Source organism: Lutjanus erythropterus, chromosome 15, assembly GCF_056507025.1.
Source record: "Lutjanus erythropterus isolate fLutEry1 chromosome 15, fLutEry1.hap2, whole genome shotgun sequence".
In the NCBI taxonomy this organism is placed as follows: domain Eukaryota; kingdom Metazoa; phylum Chordata; class Actinopteri; order Lutjaniformes; family Lutjanidae; genus Lutjanus; species Lutjanus erythropterus.
Window position 1 is genome coordinate 12,095,153 of NC_139331.1, and position 19,849 is coordinate 12,115,001.

Consider the following 19,849-nt stretch of genomic DNA (forward strand, 5'->3'; position numbering starts at 1 on the left):
ATCTCCAAATCTTATGATTCTGAATTTGAATGTTGGTGATAAACTGAAGGATTAAATGTTCCTTCATGGGTTGAGAAAGTGTTCTTACTTCTTAAGATAAGGGATTAAAAAAAAACAACTCTTGGACTAGCTGGAAAGTGAGTTATCACAGAGCTGATAACAGCTGTTTAGCTGTAACCATGAAGATTCAATTACCCAACACCGGTCTATACAAAGCAGTTAAATAAAGTAGTTAAAATTAGAACAACCTTAAACATCTACAGCTGTAAAATGCAACATGCACATTCATGCAGCAGCAATATTAATCCACAAATGTCATATACAATAGCACAACACAGACAAGGGCACAGGTATAGATTTTTGGCAGGATGCGGGGGACATTATACCCTCAATAAAGGGGGGACATATTATTTGGCCCATCCTCAAAAAAAACAAACAAACAAAAAAACACGAAAATTGCAGAGGACTTTTATTTTGACAAACAACTAGAATTCAACTCATAGACACAACAGTGATTCCAGGAAAGTAGATGGTGGTGGTATGGGATGGTTGCCGTCTGTCATAAAATAGAAAGAGAAAGAAAACAGCTGAGCCGAAGGGGAAAAGGAGGACAAGGTCCAATATTAGGACATTTTTTCTCAAAAAGTCTCACAACCAAGTATGTTGTGACTTGTGCTGGTAGCTAATGAGCTACAAGGTAATGTTTTTGAGTTTACTTTTCAAAGTGTAATGTTGCCTGCCTGTAAATAAATTAAATCGTACTAAGCTAGGAGCTGAGGAGCTAATTTAGCATTAGCTGCACACCAGCTCTCAAAAGACAGTGTGGAACTGGGGTTGGGCTGATGGACGATACCATCATCCAACATGGTGGCTGACAGTCATCGACCACTGAGCCCTCTACCATTGTGACTTACAAGCCTGCTGTAGTTGAGGTTGTGTGTCCCCTCAGAGATGCCATAAAGCAGCAGTTTTGGTGAAGGATCATATTTTACATATGGGAGAAAAAAATTAACAGAAACTGGTCATTGTACTGTCTACATCTCTGTTGATTGTTTTCTTATTAAACCTACTCAGTTAAGCTAACCTAAAACACTTTGTTACATTGGTGGCAGCACTGTTATTTTCCTGTGGGCTGTTACTGTTTCCAAGAACAGTCCATCATGATGTCTCACCGTGGACATCGTCCCATGCCAATTACACAGAAATCACCCAACTCTCTGAGGGACGTTTGAATTGTTTAAATTTTGAATTTCATCCATTGGAATTAACACATAGTCCACACATCACTGCGATGGTCTTTCCTGCATAAATTTATGTAGAAAAGGCATCATTCTGTGCATAAAAATTCACCATAATGCAGAGTAGAAGTGTTTGACATTCAGAGTTTCCTAAGGGGGGACCCTCAGAGGGGGGACCCTCAGGCCCCTCGCTGAATGCCCCCCCAATGTTGAAACAAAACCTACATCCTTGGACAGGGAACATTTTACTGCACTGTTAGTACCCTTACTTTTAATATTTTACATACATTTTGCTGATAAATTAAAACTTTATTTTAATACTTGTACTTAAAGTTTTTCATGCAGGACTTGTGTATGAATATTTCTAAATGGCCTGAGTGCTTCTTCCACCTCTGTTAAGGTCTGGGTATTTGATTCAATTGACTTCTGTCCACTTCAGGTCCTGCTCGTGTAGGTTTTTGGAGGCTCTCTGTAAACCAAACCTTGTACCTTATCAAGGACCTCAGAGGCCCATCGCCCCCCCCCCCCCCGCCCCTCCACACAGCTGTGAGCAATAAGCTTCCCACCCCCAACTCCTTCAGCATCAACCCTCTGAATGCGTGCGTAAAAGGCAAGTTTACCGAAACCGGTTGGCTGGGCTCTGCCGTGCGCACACAAACACTCACACAGACAGACAGACACATCCACTGGAACGGGTCGGTGGATGAACTTCAGCTGGATAATGGATTAACGCATCAGACAGATAAACGCAAAAACGCGCAGAACAGCATGCTATGAACTCCAGATGTCAATGTATTGGAAGAAAACACCCACCCACCCACGACGGGATGACTCACAGTTTAAAGTAGTTGAATAAGCGAGCGCCGGTGCGGACGGGGAGATTGTTTCTGCGTGGGGTATTTGACTTCTTTCTGGTACTTAAAGCTCCTCCAAACCGTGGTTTTTATGGGGCAGAAGAGAAGCGTAGAGCTCGACCCGCTGCCACACGGACTGACAGAGATATGGATAACGCGCGGCGGGATACCTCTGGACACTGGTGCGCATCTTCTTCATAAAGTGCGACACTTCGACACAGACCAGGTCTAAAACTTCATCTGTCCCGAGTCAAAGTTGAAGACAAGCGGACGACGAGCTGGACATAGTCGCTTCTTCTGAACCAGCGGGCTATTTTAGGGAGAAAAGTTTGAGAAAAGTAACTTTTGCAAGCCTTCAAAGAGGAAGCTTTGAAGATGCGTCAAGAGGACGCGTGGAGATTTCAGATGCTGCTCGTGATTTGGTCCATACTTGTCTTTAGTTTGGGGACAGGGTTTCCTACCAGACACAAGAATGTCGGCCATAAGGTGAGTTTTACTCAGTTATTATCATGTTTTCTTTGAAGTCGTCAAGTTGAAGCAACAAGTTTCAAAAAGCTGCAAAGTCTTAAAATCACACCTGCTGCTGATGAAACGTTTGTCAAATTTCTCCCGACGTCATGACACTTACTGTTCTGTCTGCCTTATTACTAAATACTGTGCAACACTCTCAATTTTGTAATAACAGTGACAGTATTATACAAATATTCAGTGTTGTACAAAGTACCCAAAAGTCAAAACTGAGCAAAAATTAAAGATATCATGCTAAAATATTACTTTAGTAAAAAGTGGAAGTCAGTTCTGGTTATAAATGTCTACAGTATCAAATGTACAAGTTCAAGTAAATTATACATGTTCCTTACTGTTTATTCTATGGCCAAAATCAAATATCACAGTATTTTTGTCAAAATACAGCAATATTGATATTTATTGATATTGCAACCATATTGTAGGGATTCTATTGGTGCTTTCACAAAATATTCATATATTTTTTTGATAAATGATCAACAGTAGTGTGGAAATACTAAGTGGATAAAGACAAAAATTCAGATTTAGAAAATAACATCACATTACTGTAATGCATCATATGAAATCAGGAGAAGACAAAAATAAACTATGCATATGTACATTCAGAGTTTCATGGTTTCCACTGGACAAGAAGAGAAAGAAATGTTGTAATCTGAAATGTAACTAGTAACTAAAGCTGTCACATAAATCCTGATCTGAGTTGTGGTGGAGTTGAACTATAAAGTAGAAGCATGAAACAGAAATACTTAAGTTAAGTACAAGTAACACAATTTTGTACCTTAATACAGTACTTGAGTACGTTCCATCTCCGCAAATATGTCAGAAATAACTAAAAAATGTGTCTTTTATTGGAAAATTATTGGATTTTAATTATCTGGAAATTTTCCCACCCATTTTCTTCATTTATTTTTTTTTACAGGTTTTATCTGTGAAATTTGAATGTCACTGTTGAAGAAATGGCTTGTAAAGTTAAAAGTCTTTATTAACCATCACCTTCAGTTTTCATCAAATGATTCAATCAGTTAAATGAGCTGAAATCTTCTCATCAGTGCTTGCTGCTCTCTTTTGTTGCACTTCTCTCTCCATGTATAGTAAGGTTTGCCATCACTGGGCAATCACCCTGCTATAATAAATCCAAACTCCACACATCACACACACACACATGCTGTGCAGTGTTTGGTGTGTGTGTGTGTGTGTGTGTATGGGAATGTTTGTGTTACACACAGACATATTTGGATATCAAAGTCTGTTTGTGTGTGTTTGTGTCAGGGTTCAGTTTTTGCCTTTGAACTCTCCGTCTTGTGTGGCCTCCCATGGATGCCCTATTGGGACGCTCTCTCTCTCATCATCTGTCTGATTGATGTCAAAGAAAGAAGAGACAGAGAGGAAAAAGAGGGAGGGGAGAGGAGACGAGAAGGCAATGATTAGTGAGAAGAAGAAGAATAAAATCCAGAGGGGCTATTTGTACGCGGGCATGTGGAGGCACACGGCAGCTATTGGCTATTCACACCCGACCCTCTTATTTTAGCCTTAAAGAGCAGCAGATTCACCACCACCGTGGTGGATGAATGTGCAAGGTTTTCCTGCATGACAGTGGCATTTGAATCCTGCCCCAGAAGACTATGGTTTGACAGTAAAGTGAAATTACATGCCAATGGTATCTGTTATTTACAGCTTTTTAAAATTGTTTGGTTAGGTTGAGGCAGACACTCTTCTTGGTTAGTTTAAGGGAACAAAAATACTTGGTTAGGTTTAGACAAAAGAACTACTTGTTAGGTTTAGGCAACAAACCTTCTTGGTTAGGTTTACACAACAGAGCTACTTGCTGGGTTTAGGCAACAAAACTTCTTGGCTAGATGAAGGCAACAAAAGTATTTGGTTAGGTTATAAAAAAATGACTTGTTAGGTTTAGGTAACAACACTACTTCTTTAGATTATGAAACAAAACTCTGGTTATGTGTAGGGAAAAAAGTGCATGCATGTGTAAATAAACACATTGGCCATTTATATCCTAGGTACAAATAGCATTGTCGGCTATGGACGCTTGGGTGCTTGTCTGCGCTGTGCTCCAACATATAAAACGGGTGTAAATAGTTGCATTGGCTATTCAACCCCTGGTGCTAATAACCACAGAGGCTATTCCAAAGAAGGTGCAAATAGCATCTGGCAAAAAATTTCAGTGGGACTGCTCCTGTGATTGTTCCTTTCATTCACCAAAAGGAGTCTGCAGTTGGTGACGCTGCACCTCCGCCTGTGACCTGCTGGATGTGCGTCTGTAAGTGGTGGATGGAGAAGGGAGATTAGCAGAGGAAGAGAGAAGGAGGAGGGGAGGCTCAGTAAAGCGGGTGCCCAGTAACGAGATGCTTATGTAACCAGAATAAGGCGAGCCCTCGGCATCTCTCACACTGGAGCTCGGGTCAAGTGTCACTCATCTGATTGTTTACATTGGCTCTTTTTTTGTGTGTTAATGTGGAATTTCCTGTTTTTGGCTTTACCCCCATCTCTCAGCGACGAAGAGGAGGGGTTTGCGTTGAAGTGGCCTCTTTTCCAAATATTGGGACCTGTTTGCCCTGACTGTTTTGTATCCTCCATCTCCCGCCCCAACCTCCACAACCTCACCCCGATTCCACCAGGCATGCATTTGTTGTCCTGTTTCCATTTGCAAAAAGATGGCGATCAAAGAGCGTCCATAGTTTATTGTTCTTCTGTAATGGTTTGGAAACAGCCAAGTGCAGAGGCCTTTGATATCTGCGGGCACATAAATCAGGGCTGCCACACTGCCTGCCTTCCCAGCCTGCCCCCCAACCCCACCGGATCCCATCCCTGCCCCTCACCTCAGCCCCTGCTGCCCCCATCCAGTCTCCCGACCTCCTCTCCCTAACCTGAATGTGTGTCACCACCAGCAGCTGAAATGACAGCAGCCCAAATGGACTTTTCAGTCTAGTGAAAGGAGAATTTAAAGCTGGGGTAGGCAGTTTATTTTTGGCATCACTGGCCCAAAGATCCACAATAAGCTTTCAGCAAAATGTTATTCAAGTGGTGTGAGAGAAAACTAGACTTCTGCTCCTCCTCATGGCTCTGTTGTCAGGTTTTATAAAATCTAGCCAGTGGTCCATCCCGGTTGGTAGGATAGTTGATTAATGAGTCTCACTCCTAAAACAGTATTTCACAACTGTTGATAGTAGATTAATTATTTTGAGTCATTTTTCAAGAAAAAAAACCCAAATCCCTGATTTTAGCTTCTCAAATGTGAATATTTTATCGTATGACACTCAACTGAATATCGGTGGATTATGGACAAGGCAAGACATTTGGGGACGTCGCCTTGGCATTTGGGCAAACAGTGAAATGTTTTTCACCATTTTCTGAAATTTTTTTGCACCAAAAAACTAAGGCTGTGACAGTATGGATTTTTTCTTACTGCTGTGACAAAGCAACATCTTCCTGCAGGATGGTGTTTTACCACGACTGCCTTAATAAGTACACTTTATTGAACTTTATTGAAGCATACGGTCATAAGCATAGCATAGCTTCTTTAAGGGGTAGGACAGTACATAATGCATGTGTGGTGTATAAATGAGTGAAAGCGAGCAGCAGGCTGACAGTGAGGGTGATGAGAGATGTTAATCTGGCAGTGAATATACCTTACAGGTTACAGTGTGTCAGTTACACTGCAGCTTCCCAACACCGAGAAAAGTCTCTGAAATGCTGGAAAAGTGAAGGGGTTTATCCTCAAATTAAGCTGCCTGGGAAAGACTAAGATTAAGCTAATGCTAATGCTAACATTGTCCTTTTTACATCATCAGCTCTGGTGCATCATATCCCTTTCAGAAGTTCTGTAATCCAGTCTTGATCTGCTGCATCTTTTTTTGGACATGTGGTAAAATAAATAAATAAATAAATGGATTCTGTGATTATTTATCAGGCTTGCCATCTTTAAAACGGTTGTTGTTGTTGTTAGCATGTTGTTAGCTGCCTTGTATCGGGTCTGTCGACCAATCAGAGGCTGTGTTCCTTGTGTGGGACAGTGCAGATCCATAGATGTATCAGTTGATCCATGCACTGAATGGTAATGCATCATCAAAGGCACTGTGCAATTGAATAACACGAGGCTGACCCTTCAAAATAAAATTTGCAGCGATGACAGCAATGAGCTCAATTCCGCAATAGGCATCACATGATTGCGGAATTGCAGCAATGTGGTTGTTATCACAGCCCTACAAACAACTAATCGATTAATCGAGAAAATGATCGACAGATTAATCGATAATGACATAATTGTTAGTTGCAGCCCCAGACTCAACAGTCAACCGTCTTTGTGCTGTGAATCCAAAGTGTCTGCATTTTGACTACCTGGGAATCAAGGCTCAACAACCAACTATCTCTGTCCAGAATCAGTTACTGCACGTTTAATGTTTGTCTAAGAAGAGAGAAGTCTCCAGACCAGGCCCGAGGTCCCCCACTGCACCCAGAGAGTCTCCCTGTTAAACACGCCGCATGCCATCAACCATCAGGCCTTTGATCGGAAGAGCCCCACTAGAGAGAGGAGGAGAGCAGGATCAGAGAGAACGAGGGGGAGGAAGAAGAAAGGAGGAGGAGAGTGATATACAGGGTGAAAGAATACAGGATCCAGATGTGTAACAGGACGAGATGAGGAGGGTGTGAAAGTATGTGGCCTCTCTTGTGACTCTGGACCTTCTGTGTCTGTGTGAGTGTGTAGGTGTGAGGGCATGTGTGTGAATGTTGATGTGTATGAGTGAATGTTGTCACTGCTGGTCAGGTTCGACAGTGAGGCAGGCCGGGGTTAAGTAGCGCATCACGCTGAGGGATTTCTTTAATAAAATTTTATAGTTGACAACACATAACAAATAAAAATTAACCAGCCAACCAATAACTAATCTGTGCAGCACTTTCATGCAATTGTGAAAAATGTAGCCAAGTTTCCCACAATTCAAGCTGATGTCATGTCTTTTTTTTGTCTGACCAACAATCCAAGATCCAAAGAATCACCATTTTTAATTATAGAAATTTAGAAAAAGCAACAAATATTCACAAGTGCGAGCCTTAATCAAGGGTGTTTTTGTTATTTTGTTTGAAAATTGCTTCAACAACTAATCAATTACAGTAGTTAAGTTAATTTGACATTTTAGTTGAATATAGGGCCAAGTCAAAATGTTATCTCAAGGCACTTTTCATATAGAGCAGGTCTAGACTGTACTCTTTATAATACTACTTACAAAGACCTAATAGTTCCCACCAAGAGGAAGCACTAAGGCAACAGTTGCGTGGAAAAATGTCCTTAGAACTTAGAATCAATTAATCAACAACAAAGTTTTAGCGTGACATATATCTAGTACTGAAAACTCGATTTACATACAAAAATTAAGACTGGGCAGTTTTTGCCAGTATCCAATATTTTCCAATGGATTTTGGCTGATTCTCAATATATTTACATATTTTTTCCACCTAATTGCAGAGAATATGAAGTCTCTCCTGTAGTGGAATTAACATATTATTATGCCTACTTTTATCGTGATGTGTCACAACAGTTTTTTTCTTGCCGGTACCTGTTTCTCTTTGTTCTTCACAAAACTGATGTAATGATCGTCGTGACAGCACATAAGATAGGCAATTAAATTTGTAGTGTTGACAGAATACGATTTAGTTCCTCTTTGCACGACTGTTGCTGCGCAATCATTGCAAAAAGCAACTTTAGTATCTGTTTCAGAAAATGGTTCTGCTCGAGTTTTTCCTCACCACTGTCGCCTTGTTGCTTGCTCTTGTTGGGAACAGTTGTTTCTCTGTAAATAACGCTATAAAGAGACTTGGACCTGCTTTATATGAAAAGTGCCCTGAGATGACTTTCTTTCAGCAGTATAATTATAATTTGTCTTTTTTAATGGGATGGTGAGCCAAAAATCTGTGGTAAATATGTATAATATTTGCTTCAAGTATTTTGAGTGGATGAAATTGTAGAGAGAAAGGCTAAATATCCCAAAAAGGTTATCTACTTGTCACCACCAGTTTACAGATATCTGGGGAGGGGGCCAACTTCTCTTCATCCATCATTTATCATGCTTGACGGGCTTCTCCTCCAAACAGGCATAATGTGTTCACATGCTTGAATTTGACCGACCACATAACTTCTTTATGGGACAATCACAGGCAGTCAGTGAAAAGTACGCCCCGTTCTGGAGGCCATAACTATAAATCATCAACCGTTGGGTCATTAATTCAGACATTTCTTCTCCTCTTTAGCCCTCAAACTGCAACTGGTTTGCTCTGAGGAGACCACAAACTGGCTCGGGTCAAATCTCAAAGTCCCGTCCAGTCATATGTTTGAGCCAATTTAGCATATTCAGGATGATATAGACATGAGTGAAAGGCAGACGAGGGTTCATTAGAGGGTTTGGATTTTGGTTTTGACCAGTGTCAGCCATGAAATAGATATGAGTCCTATTAGACATGAAACAGACACACTAGCGAATCAAACCAACCAAAAATCCATTTACAGTCACCGTATTCCAGATTCAGAACATATATCTACATTTCCCCGCCATTATAATGTCACCATTAATCACCATTAATCTCAGAGATCAACATTTCCTCCTGTTCTTCTCAGTAACTGTAAAACCTGAGAGGTCAAATTAAGTGGTGGCTGTAGTGGCGGCAGCACAGCAGGTTCAGACACGCTCGCAGCAGCCCAGGGGTCCCACGCCTCCCAGGCCCTCTCATTAAAGCTAAAAGAGGATCTCTTTGGCACAGGCCCCTCTTTGTCCACGGCCTGGATGCCATGACTGTTGTGGGAAAAAAAAAAAAAGAATGAAATGAACGAAGGCTGGTTGGTCACTTGGCTGCTTGGTGGGATGCCTCAGGGGCTTTTTGGAATTGCTGACCAAGCTACGAAGTGGATGATGGTTTTAAGGTTTCTTCCTCGAAACAGAGCACTAATTGTTGTAATAGTCATGGATGAGCCGTTATATATGATATGTCCTTTTATGGTCATTTGCCCTGAAGTAGCCACTGGCTTTTGGGTGTATTCCAAATGTCTCAGTTGCTTTTGTCCTTTACGTTATGGACGGTGCTGTCTGCCCACAGTTGGCATTAATCTTTAAAAGGAATAGTCCTGATTGTTTGAAGTGTGGTTGTATGATATCAATAGTCAGTATATTAAGAGAAGCAGAGAAGTAGAGAGGAGAGCCAACATTGAAGCTAAGCAATGTGCACACTAAGAATATTTTTACCTGTCAGTCTTTTCTGACGAGAAACTGATGGCACATAAATATTGCTCTCTTCAAACCAACCAAACGCCATAGGCAAAATCAGTAATTTTACCTAAAAGAGTACAGAAGATGTTGGTCTAACGCTGCCTCAGTTGGTTCGTTAGTTTGTGTTATTGTGGGACTTTGGTAAATCTGAAATAACCTTTTAAAATACCAAAGTCACACAGTAAACCAAACTAACTAACCGATTGAGGCAGGAGTAGACCAGCAACTCCTGTGATCTGCAAGGTAAAATGACTGATTTCACATATGGAGTTTGGTTGGTTTGGAGAACATTTGGCTTGTATAACAGCAGTTTCCTATTAGAAAAGACTGTCTGACAGCAAAGTAAATCTGTGAAAATATTCTAAATGCAGCATACATGTAAACTGATGCTGATTTTCTAAGGTGGACCTTTTTTAAGTGGCCAAAATACCTTTTGATGCTGACTCTGGTTTCTGATACACTGATTATTGACAAGTAGCTCATACAGCCCCATTTCAAATAATCCAAATTATACCTTTAAATCATTCTGCTGGATTATTCTTTCAGGGCCAGTTGAACTATTTATGTTATATCTTAACTTGTACTTACAGGGTCATGGCCACCAGATACACAGTGGTGGGGTCCAATATGTCCCTGAAGCTTTGGAGCAGCAGAACCAAGTCCAGAGTCTCCTGCCTGAGCGTCACAGCCACCAGAGGAGGTGGTCCCACCCCCAGCACCGCTCGGTCGGTGTTCTTCCACAGCCGGAGCCTGAGGAGGAGACCAAACCGTTCATCCTGGATCTCAAGAACTTTCCAGATCTGGCCAACGCCGACATCAACTCGCAGAACCCCAACATACAGGTGAGTCGGGAGAGCATGTTGTCTTTGATCTTCTTAGACAGCCTTGAAGATACTGATAAGGGTATGCAAAAACAAAACAAAAACAAGCTCTTGTCACACTAAAATAAGTTTATTTTAGTTTTTCTGCTGTATTCCTACAGTAACCAATAGATGGTAAAGTATGGGTTAAACTGAAGCCATTCATGCAACGAGGACTGGGGCATTTTGTCTTTTATTGTGAAAATGATTTATTTCTTTAACATGTCACAAAATCAACCATCCCTCAGTCTAATCTTAGACACCCATCTGTGTCTTTCTGTGCTACTATTTAATGAAAGTGTAGTCGAAGAAAATGAGCTCTGTAATTATAAGTGTTAGCCATTAAGCCCTCATCATCTCCTTCTAAATTGACCTAAAAAGTTCAAAATGTTACTCTTTTTTAACTTATCTCATGGCAGTTATCCTCTCCAACTCTGGTCAGTGTAATCAGGATGTGGTTGGAAGGACATAATGATGCCGGGCCAGCCTATGTCTGCATCAAGCACAGAAAGACTGATGAAATTTCTGATGAGTTTTCATGTAGCGTACGGACCAGATGTACCGTACTCCGGCTAAAAGACTCTACAGTAAGGATATATTGAACTAAGACAAAATAAAGTATTTCCAATCATCATCTGGCTAATCTAACCTTGAAATTAACTTCACAAAAGTTAAAGTTAAAAAGATTACTCCGTAGTCTCCCTGTTGCCTGGTCTTCACATCAACTGGAGTGGGCCCTTGGAAGTACTGTAGCATCTAGGATGAGTCATATTGAGGTAATGAGAGGTAGTTATCCATAATAAATGCTCACATTCTCTCCCTGAGAGGATCGTTTGGTTGGCTGAATGTTCATGCTCACGTCTGGCTGGCTGACTTAGATCTAGGGAGCGGGCTCGCTTGCTGAAAAACTTCTCTGCACATCTGAGATAGCTGATTTCTTGATAATAGTGTGCACCTCAAGCTCAGATAAAGCTGCACGAAAGTATTGGAAGTACTTTACTTTTCTGATGACATGCTATGGAAAAGAAGAGTTAACACAGCAACAGTGGACAGTTCAGACATGTTGTGTGTCTTCTACTAAGTTTAGTTTGCCAATCTTGCCACAATTTTGAATATTTGCGAGTTGAGACTTTTAGGAGTGAGTTGTTCAGCTTCACAAATAATGAGGAAGTGTAATACCCCTTTTCCATAAACATGTGCTGGTGTGGCTTGACTCAGTTTGACTCTGCATTTCAGCTGAGCATGGCAAGACTTTGCATCTCCATTACAACAGGGCTGCCCACTTGAAGGTGTGTGTTGTAACTGAAGTCTAGCTCAGATCAAGCTGAGCAGCTGTGCAATAGTGGGAAGCAGCTAAATCAGGAAATGTTGGGTTTTCGTCAGCAGAAATTTAACACGATTCCTATACAGCTGAAAGCGCACATGAAAGAGAACGTACAAATAGTGACACAGAAGACAAACAAAACTTCAAATCACAGACTTTCAGTTAGAAACTACAAAAGTACTGAGAGCTTAACACACAGACAGTATTAGAAACTCGTCTCTCCTGCACAGACATGAGTTGAGTCTTGCAACACATGCTCGTATCTGTAACGATATTTCGTCCTTTCTGATCAGAGATTCTAACTTAACTGTTTACATGGTGGCTAAATAAAGTAATCCGCTAAGGTGTGCATTTACATGCCTATATCATTTACTTGGAATTACTTTTTTTTGACACGTAGAAAGTGGTTCAGCTTGCTGTGAAGTGTCTAATGTGCCCAAAACATGACGCCAATTGATAAAGCATGAGGTTCTTGTAAATTTGGCATATGCCTTATTGACAAAGCAATGAAATTTCGACTTTTATCAGTGGTTTACTAGCTAGAGGTGAAACTACTTCTGTGGTATTTATGCTGAACAAAGGTCTTACAGTGGTGTTCTTATGTTTGCTCTGTTGTGTCACCTAATATTTCCCCCCAGGTAGGTCAAATGTGCGCAATATATAAAATATTCATTCCAACCACAGAGAAACAATCCAATTAAGCCTTTACATGGTCATTAGACGCTAATATTTTCCTGACGAACAGATTATTAAAGCTCTAGTACACCTCTCTCAGCCCAACTGAAATTTCTTCTAATTGATCTGACCATTTTTATTGTGATGAAATATTAGGGTTCATGGAAATGCAACTAATGACACAGAACAGTGTGTTCATGGGTTACTTCAGGTTGACAGAGACCCCCTCTCTCTCTACGTAGGTAACCATCGAGGTAGTGGACGACCCCCAGATGGAGGTAGAGATGGACCTGGCCAAGGAAAAAGACTGGCTACCTTCCTCCTCCTCCTCCTCCTCCCCCTCCTCCACAGTAGATTGGCTCGGAGGCAAGAAGCTTTTCTGGCCCCTTTTCTGGAGTTACACCGACGCCGATTCCAGCGAGGACAGCAACAGCCGGTCAGGCGTGGAGGAAACTGGCGAGGAAGAGGAGGAGGAAGATTACTCCCTCGACTACGGCAGCGAGGAGCCCTTACCCAGCGGAGTGGGAGGAGACTGGGATACGCGTTGGAACGAAGGCTGGGATCCAATGCAGAGCTACTATGGTAAGGTTTGCCAAGTGGTACACTCGCTGTCTGGAAGTACAGCCACACACCTCCTTTAGACAGGACTTCAACAAACTGATTATGGCTTTTAAAAGATAACCAAAATGTATGTATTCTGCAGGTGCAAAATTGAAATTGAAAAACAATCCTTGAATTTATTATATAAAAAAAAAAAGAGATAAAGAGAATGTCAGTAAGGAGAGACAGAGAGTGACAGAGAACAATGGAGAGAGAACAATAGAGTGGCTCAGTACGGCTGCATGATAACTGTCTTCACAGTCAGAGAGAAGCAAACCATGCCAGCATGCGAGGCAGCATGAGCACTCGACCATCAGGACATTGTGGGTTATAGGCACTTTGAAGTCGACACTGGTCGTGCTGGTCGCAGAGGCCCGCCTTTTGAAGATGGGTCCGATGCGCTCGCTAATGGCAGCGTGAGGCCGGTACTGTTCCCTGGGACAAAACAGCCCTCTGCTTGTGGACAATTAGAGGGCAGATTGGGAACACAGAATGACAGGGGCCATTCGGCCGGCCCTTTCATCCTTCCCCGGGACCCCATGGGCCCCCCCAGACCCTGGCGGCCCTCACTGCCCTCCGCGGCCCGGCCTTTTGAGCCAGTTCAAGAATTTCGGGGGGCTTTCGGGGCTCTGCATAACTTTTACAGCTCTTTAATTCTGCCTTCCTCTGGTGGGAAAAAATGTTGTGTCTCAGCCTGCACAGACCACTTATTCAGTGGTAAAAATAGTAAATAATGAGAGAGACAGGGAAAGGTGTACATTGTGAATGAGAGGGAGAGAAGATGGAAAAGAAAGAAAGAAAGAAGGAGAAAAGTCTGATGGGCTGGGCGATGGGTAGGCCAATGTGTGTGAGTCCTACTGTTGATCAGAGTGCAGTTATGGGCTTACCACAGCCTAAAGCTTTCATTCTTCAGAGAAATTTCCCACAGATTCAAATCTGTGCATGATTGATCTGTTTGTTTTTCAAAGGTTTTTCAATGTTGTTGTTGCGCAAACCTCCTCTGTTGTAGTGTAATCTCAAAATGTAGCAACAGGTGTCTAAAAAAACCCCACTAGTTTTTACTCTTGACCTTTCTCCCCTCCGTTATGCCAATACATAGACTTTATCTGTTAAACCGTTGTGCATGTAGACGAGCCAGCAAAGGGCAACAATGCCTATTAAGTGGTCACATCTAAAGACTCGGTGAACATAAATCAAGGATGTCTGCCCCGGCTTCTTCTGTAATTAAGACTCTCCTGAGACCTCATTCCCGTATGGCCACATGGCGAGTTGGCAGCGCCCACAAAGTAAAATTGGGTGCTCGCTACACCCAAGCTGGTATTTCTGCACCCACCTCGCCTTTAATCAAGAATGACTTGTTTTCAGTGTTATTAACACCACAAGGAAACATGGTGCGGAGGCGGACAGCCACAGCTCAGCTTCCCTCTCTCTAATTTTACTGAAGCCTTCTGAAAAAGAATATGGGTTTGCATGGGAAAGGTTAGACCAGGAGAAAATTGTCATTTATATGGACTGAGACAGTCCAGAAACGTTGGAAATGTATTCTGGATTAGACTGCTGGAGTGCAGGATTTGCAGACTTGTGTTTGTAATCTCAATCAACCCTTTGAACCTGCTCCATATTAGCTTGTTAAAAATGTTCCTGAAAGCACGATGGAGAGCTCCTCTAACTGTAGATTTAATCCATCATTTCATTATGTATTCCCCTCATGGTCTCTCTGATAGCTTTTGCAATATGTATGTAACATTTTGCTTTAATCTTGATAGAATCTGATGAATTTTCATAATAGCACAGAGTAAGTTTTGATCCATGTGAAATGTGCTTAGGCTGAATTTGTGGCACTTTTCCTTTCCACAGAGAAGGACACTGATGAGTGGACACCCTGGTCTCCCTGTTCAGTCACATGTGGACACGGTGAGAGGAAGAGGACCAAGTCTTGCGGCTACTCCTGCACTCTGACAGAGGCCTCCAAGTGTGACCTGGAGCCTTGTCCTGGTGAGATGATATTTCCATTTTAAGCAGTAAAAATAATAATAAAAAACCAAGACCAGAGTATTGAGGTGTTCGTATTCTGCTTTCCTAGCTTGTTTTTGATCTACAGCTCATGTACACCACTCTCTTCTTTGTAGGTGATGTCAACACTGTGGTAGAGCCTTTCCCTTTCGAGATGGAGAATGGCACAGAGCCATTTGGAACAGGTGAGTTTTTCTCATGGAAAATTCTTTGCAACATTAGCTTAAAGGATCACAGTGTATTTTACCTCATTAACTGCTGGATGCAAGTATACTCATAATAATAATGCATTTTATTTGTATAGCACTTTAAAAGACACTCAGATACACTTTACATGGCAGGGGAAAACCCTTGACCAGTGGATTATGATAACATGCCAATGATATGCTGTCACAAAGGAATCTAGAACTGGCTTGCTTAATACTGTAACAACTTCTCAAACTAAAGGTCCAAACCCAAAATGGGTCAATTGACAGACCACAGCGCATATGTCATTTGTCATGGGTTCTGTGGAAACAGCAAATTTCTCTTTTTGGTCTTGAGCTGAAAAGGTTGTTGAACCCATACATGTTTGTAGAGATCAGGCACAGTGCAGACTCCACTTCCATGGACAACTGTAACACACAATTTCATGTCTTTCCAACAGATGTGGACAGCTGTGAGAAGTGGCTCAACTGTAAGAGTGAGTTCCTTCAGAGGTATCTTCACCAGGTCTTGTCTGAGCTGCCCAGCTGCCCCTGCTCCTACCCCTCTGAGGTGGCGTATACCGTGGTCAGTGTCTACGACGAGACTCATGGTCGGCAGTTCCGCTGGCGTGATGCAAGCGGCCCCAAGGAGCGCCTGGACATCTACAAGCCATCAGCGCGTAGCTGCATCCGCTCAGCACTTTCCGGCGACTCCTCCACTCTCGCAGCGCAGCACTGTTGTTATGGCGATCGCGGGCGGCTGATCACGCGGGGTAAAGGCGCGGGCACGCCTAACCTGATCAGCACTGAGTTCTCCCCTGAGCTGCACTTCAAAGTGGACGTGCTGCCATGGATCCTTTGCAAAGGAGACTGGAGTCGCTTCCATGCGGTACGGCCACCCAATAACGGACTGAGCTGCCCAGAAAACCCCCATGAAGACGTGTTCATGAATGAACTGGAAGAGGCCAGGGAGTACTGAGGGACCACAGCCAAAACTACCACTTCACTCAGAGTCAGATGGCCCAATCCTAATTTGAGAGGAGACTGCCTCCCTTAAAAGTCATGAAATATTACATCTAAACCATGCATCATGCATTAACCATGCGTTGACTCAGAGGAAATACACATTTGTGATTGGGAGGTTCGCGGGGCTTAGGAATGACGGTGAAGTGTGGCTGTCTCAAGTTAGGATTTGGCACAGAGTCCTGATATCAGGCTCGACTGAACTGAACTGAATTGCAAGAATGGAAAAAAATGCAGTGTTCTCCCATCGCTTGCCAACCTGTTCCACATCTGGCATGACATCAAGCTCTCTCTCTTCATATTAAGTTCACTCTCCTGGGTGCGTGTAAGCATGATGTCTACCTACTGGCTTTTTTGATGGTGTCCTGGAGCGCTTGTGATTGACAATAGCAACATATGGTAAACATCCTGATCACGCTTCTTGTAGGTTTTACACAAGGAAATGTATGAATGTGGGCTGGTTATACTGATGAAACAAACACATGCATGGGAAAAGTCCAACAGATGAATATCCCAACTATGCTGCTACAATATAAAATCCTTCAGGTTTTACAAAGGTATTAAGGGGAACAAGACAACAGGACACCAGTAGACCCAAAAGATGCCACATGCATTCACAGTAATGTACACTTCAGACAATCTTTTGGGACAATAAAATTAGATATTTTAGAAGAATTTGGGTTCATAAGCTAAAAAGATTTGAAACATTCTGCTGTCATTATCGAGTTCGCTAGTGAGAACTATGAGAACAGCCCTTAAGCAGTAACGGTACGGGAACAACACATTTGATTTCGAATGTTTTGTCACACAGATTGATTTCATGTGTTTCCTCACATTTTCACAGCCAGGAAGATATTATGATCTGGGTGCCAAAGAGTTAAAAATCAGACTGTTGGTGCCTGTGTAAATCCAGCCTCCTAAGTCTCTACGGTGCAAATGTAGGATAACATTAACTTCTACAGTGAGTAGATTGTGCTCATAGATGTGTCTCTACAATGTTCTCAGGGGGACTAACTGACCGTGACAAACAAATTTGTTCATTTACCTCGACAGCGGAGCACTATTGGAAGTCGTACAAAGTGTAATGGGGTAAAGATTAGCAGGAGGGTATTGGATGCGTAATCCAGATTGGAATTGATGAACAGATAATGCTTTCAGAAAGCAATTGGAACCCTTATAACTGAATAGTTGTTGATGCATCGTGTGTGGTAGAAAGATGTCATTGCTGTTTAAGCTGTTGGCTTAGGGTCTTTGGGTTTATGTACAGAACTTGATTGGATAGAAAGGACATTCCTACTCAAATAAACAACCCTGAGAGGTCATATACTCAACAAAAATATGAACCAAACACTTTTGTTTTTGCTCTCATATGTCATTAGCTGAAGTAAAAAAAATCTAGGACTTTTTTTGGACACACAAAAGGTTTATTTCTCTTAAAATCTCTCAAAATCTGGTAGTGTTTTCCTTTGCCAAAATAATCCATTCACTTGACAGGTGTGGCCGATCAAGATGCTGATTAAACAGCATGAATATTTCACAGATGTGTCTTGAACTGGTCACAATAAAAGCCCCATCCAAATTTTGCATTTTGTCTTGAAAAAAAGACATTAGACACTGAACTATGGCTTTTTCTCAAGATCAAACTGCACATTTCAGTGCAGCCTTTTATTGCGACCAGTCCAAGACACACCTGTGCAATGATCAAGCTGTTGAAGCAGTATCCTTAAATGGCAACACCTGTCAGATAGACGTATTACCTTGGCAAAGGAAAAGTGCTTGCTAACATGAGTTTTAAAAAATATGACAACAAAATCTGAGTTAAAAAAAACTTTTATGTGCATAGAAGAAGTCTTGGATTTTTTGCTGCAACTAATGGGAAATAGGAGCAAAACCAAACATTCACACCGTTGTTCAGTATAGTTGGAACCCTAATTCTGGATAATATAGAATACAATAGAAGCAAATATTAACATAAAATGTTTCAGTTATCAGTTTTCATTAGCTGTGGCACAAAGAATTAATGACTGATGTGTCTCACTCAAAAACATCTTGAATTAAGCTTAAATTTACTTAGAAAAACCTTTAAACTCCAGGAATTGCCCCTTCTATCCAGTCTAATTCTATGGATGTTTGCTCCAAACCTTTTTTTCAGGAATTCTGCTTCCAGATGTTTATTTGCAAACAGGCATTTACATTTTGGAATCACCGATTTTAAAGGAAGGCACTTTATTTAAGGTATATATATATATACAAAAAGATATATCAAAATGTACTCATGTTTGCCATTTGTTGATGATAGTGTTATTGTGAAGGGAATCTCGCCAGAAATGCTGCATTGTTCTATGAAAGTGCATATATCAAGTGTTCTGTTGAGGAAAGCATGATCTTTTTGTGATTTCTGAATCTAGTATTACATGTATGGTGTTGTACAGTATTTATTTGTCTGTTCTCTTTTTTAAGTTTGCCGAAGCTTTGAAATGTCTCTTTACTCAACATGGTGCACTAATCAGACTGAGAAATGAAGGCACCCATTATCAAAAGGGAAACCACTTGCCCTCATAACCTCATATCACTTCATACAGCAACATCAAGTGTCTGTGTTTTATTCTACTTTGTACTGCAGTGCTCTATGAATATGTTGTTGCAATTATGCTGAAGAAATATATATAAAGACCTTGCATTCATCATCTGACTTTTTAATTTGTCGTTTCTTTTTCCACATTGAAGGTACTGTGTAGTAGAGCCAAGTACAGCACAGTGCTGTAGAGAAAAATTCCTTTAACACAACTGGCTAGTTATACTCCTTATTGACTGACATACCAAACTTTTCCGTACCGTTTCACCTCCAACAAGACAGGTACAGTGCAGCAAGCATTCCTGTATAGCAAAATACATGTCAGTCATTTGGAGCAACAGGCTAAATCTTAAAGAGTCAGTTCACCGCTAAATAAAAGATATATATTTTCCCTCTTACCTCAAGTTCCATTTATCCAGCTATACTGTTTTGGCCTCAGTTTCAATATTTTTGAGATATTTTCCCTCTGCCAAACTACGCCTGCAACCCTCTTTACATCTCGATCACAAGCCTTCTTCATGAGTAGATGCCCACTTACCTCCGTGTGGTGATACAGATGGTATGGTGTCATTCAGTAGAAAGAAAAGTTTCTATGTGAAATCCTCACAGCAAGGTCTTTGGATTATCTTGAGTAACCAGATCATGATTCCTGGAAAGAGACGTTGCTGTTGAGTTTTTCAAAAGTATTTTTTGTGGGGCGCTTTAAGCA

The 19,849-nt window shown here is 41.5% G+C and overlaps 1 protein-coding gene across 1 annotated transcript; it reads left to right on the top strand.

The window, feature by feature from the left end:
• The first annotated feature begins 1,803 nt into the window (after window positions 1-1,803).
• On the top strand, window positions 1,804-19,252 carry ism2b (isthmin 2b). Its single transcript, XM_084737885.1, has 6 exons — window positions 1,804-2,578; window positions 10,476-10,727; window positions 12,987-13,326; window positions 15,202-15,339; window positions 15,474-15,542; window positions 16,004-19,252. Exons 1-6 carry the CDS (start codon window positions 2,468-2,470, stop codon window positions 16,519-16,521), a joined length of 1,428 nt encoding a protein of 475 aa, XP_084594011.1. The 5' UTR covers window positions 1,804-2,467; the 3' UTR covers window positions 16,522-19,252.
• Window positions 19,253-19,849: the final 597 nt, after the last annotated feature.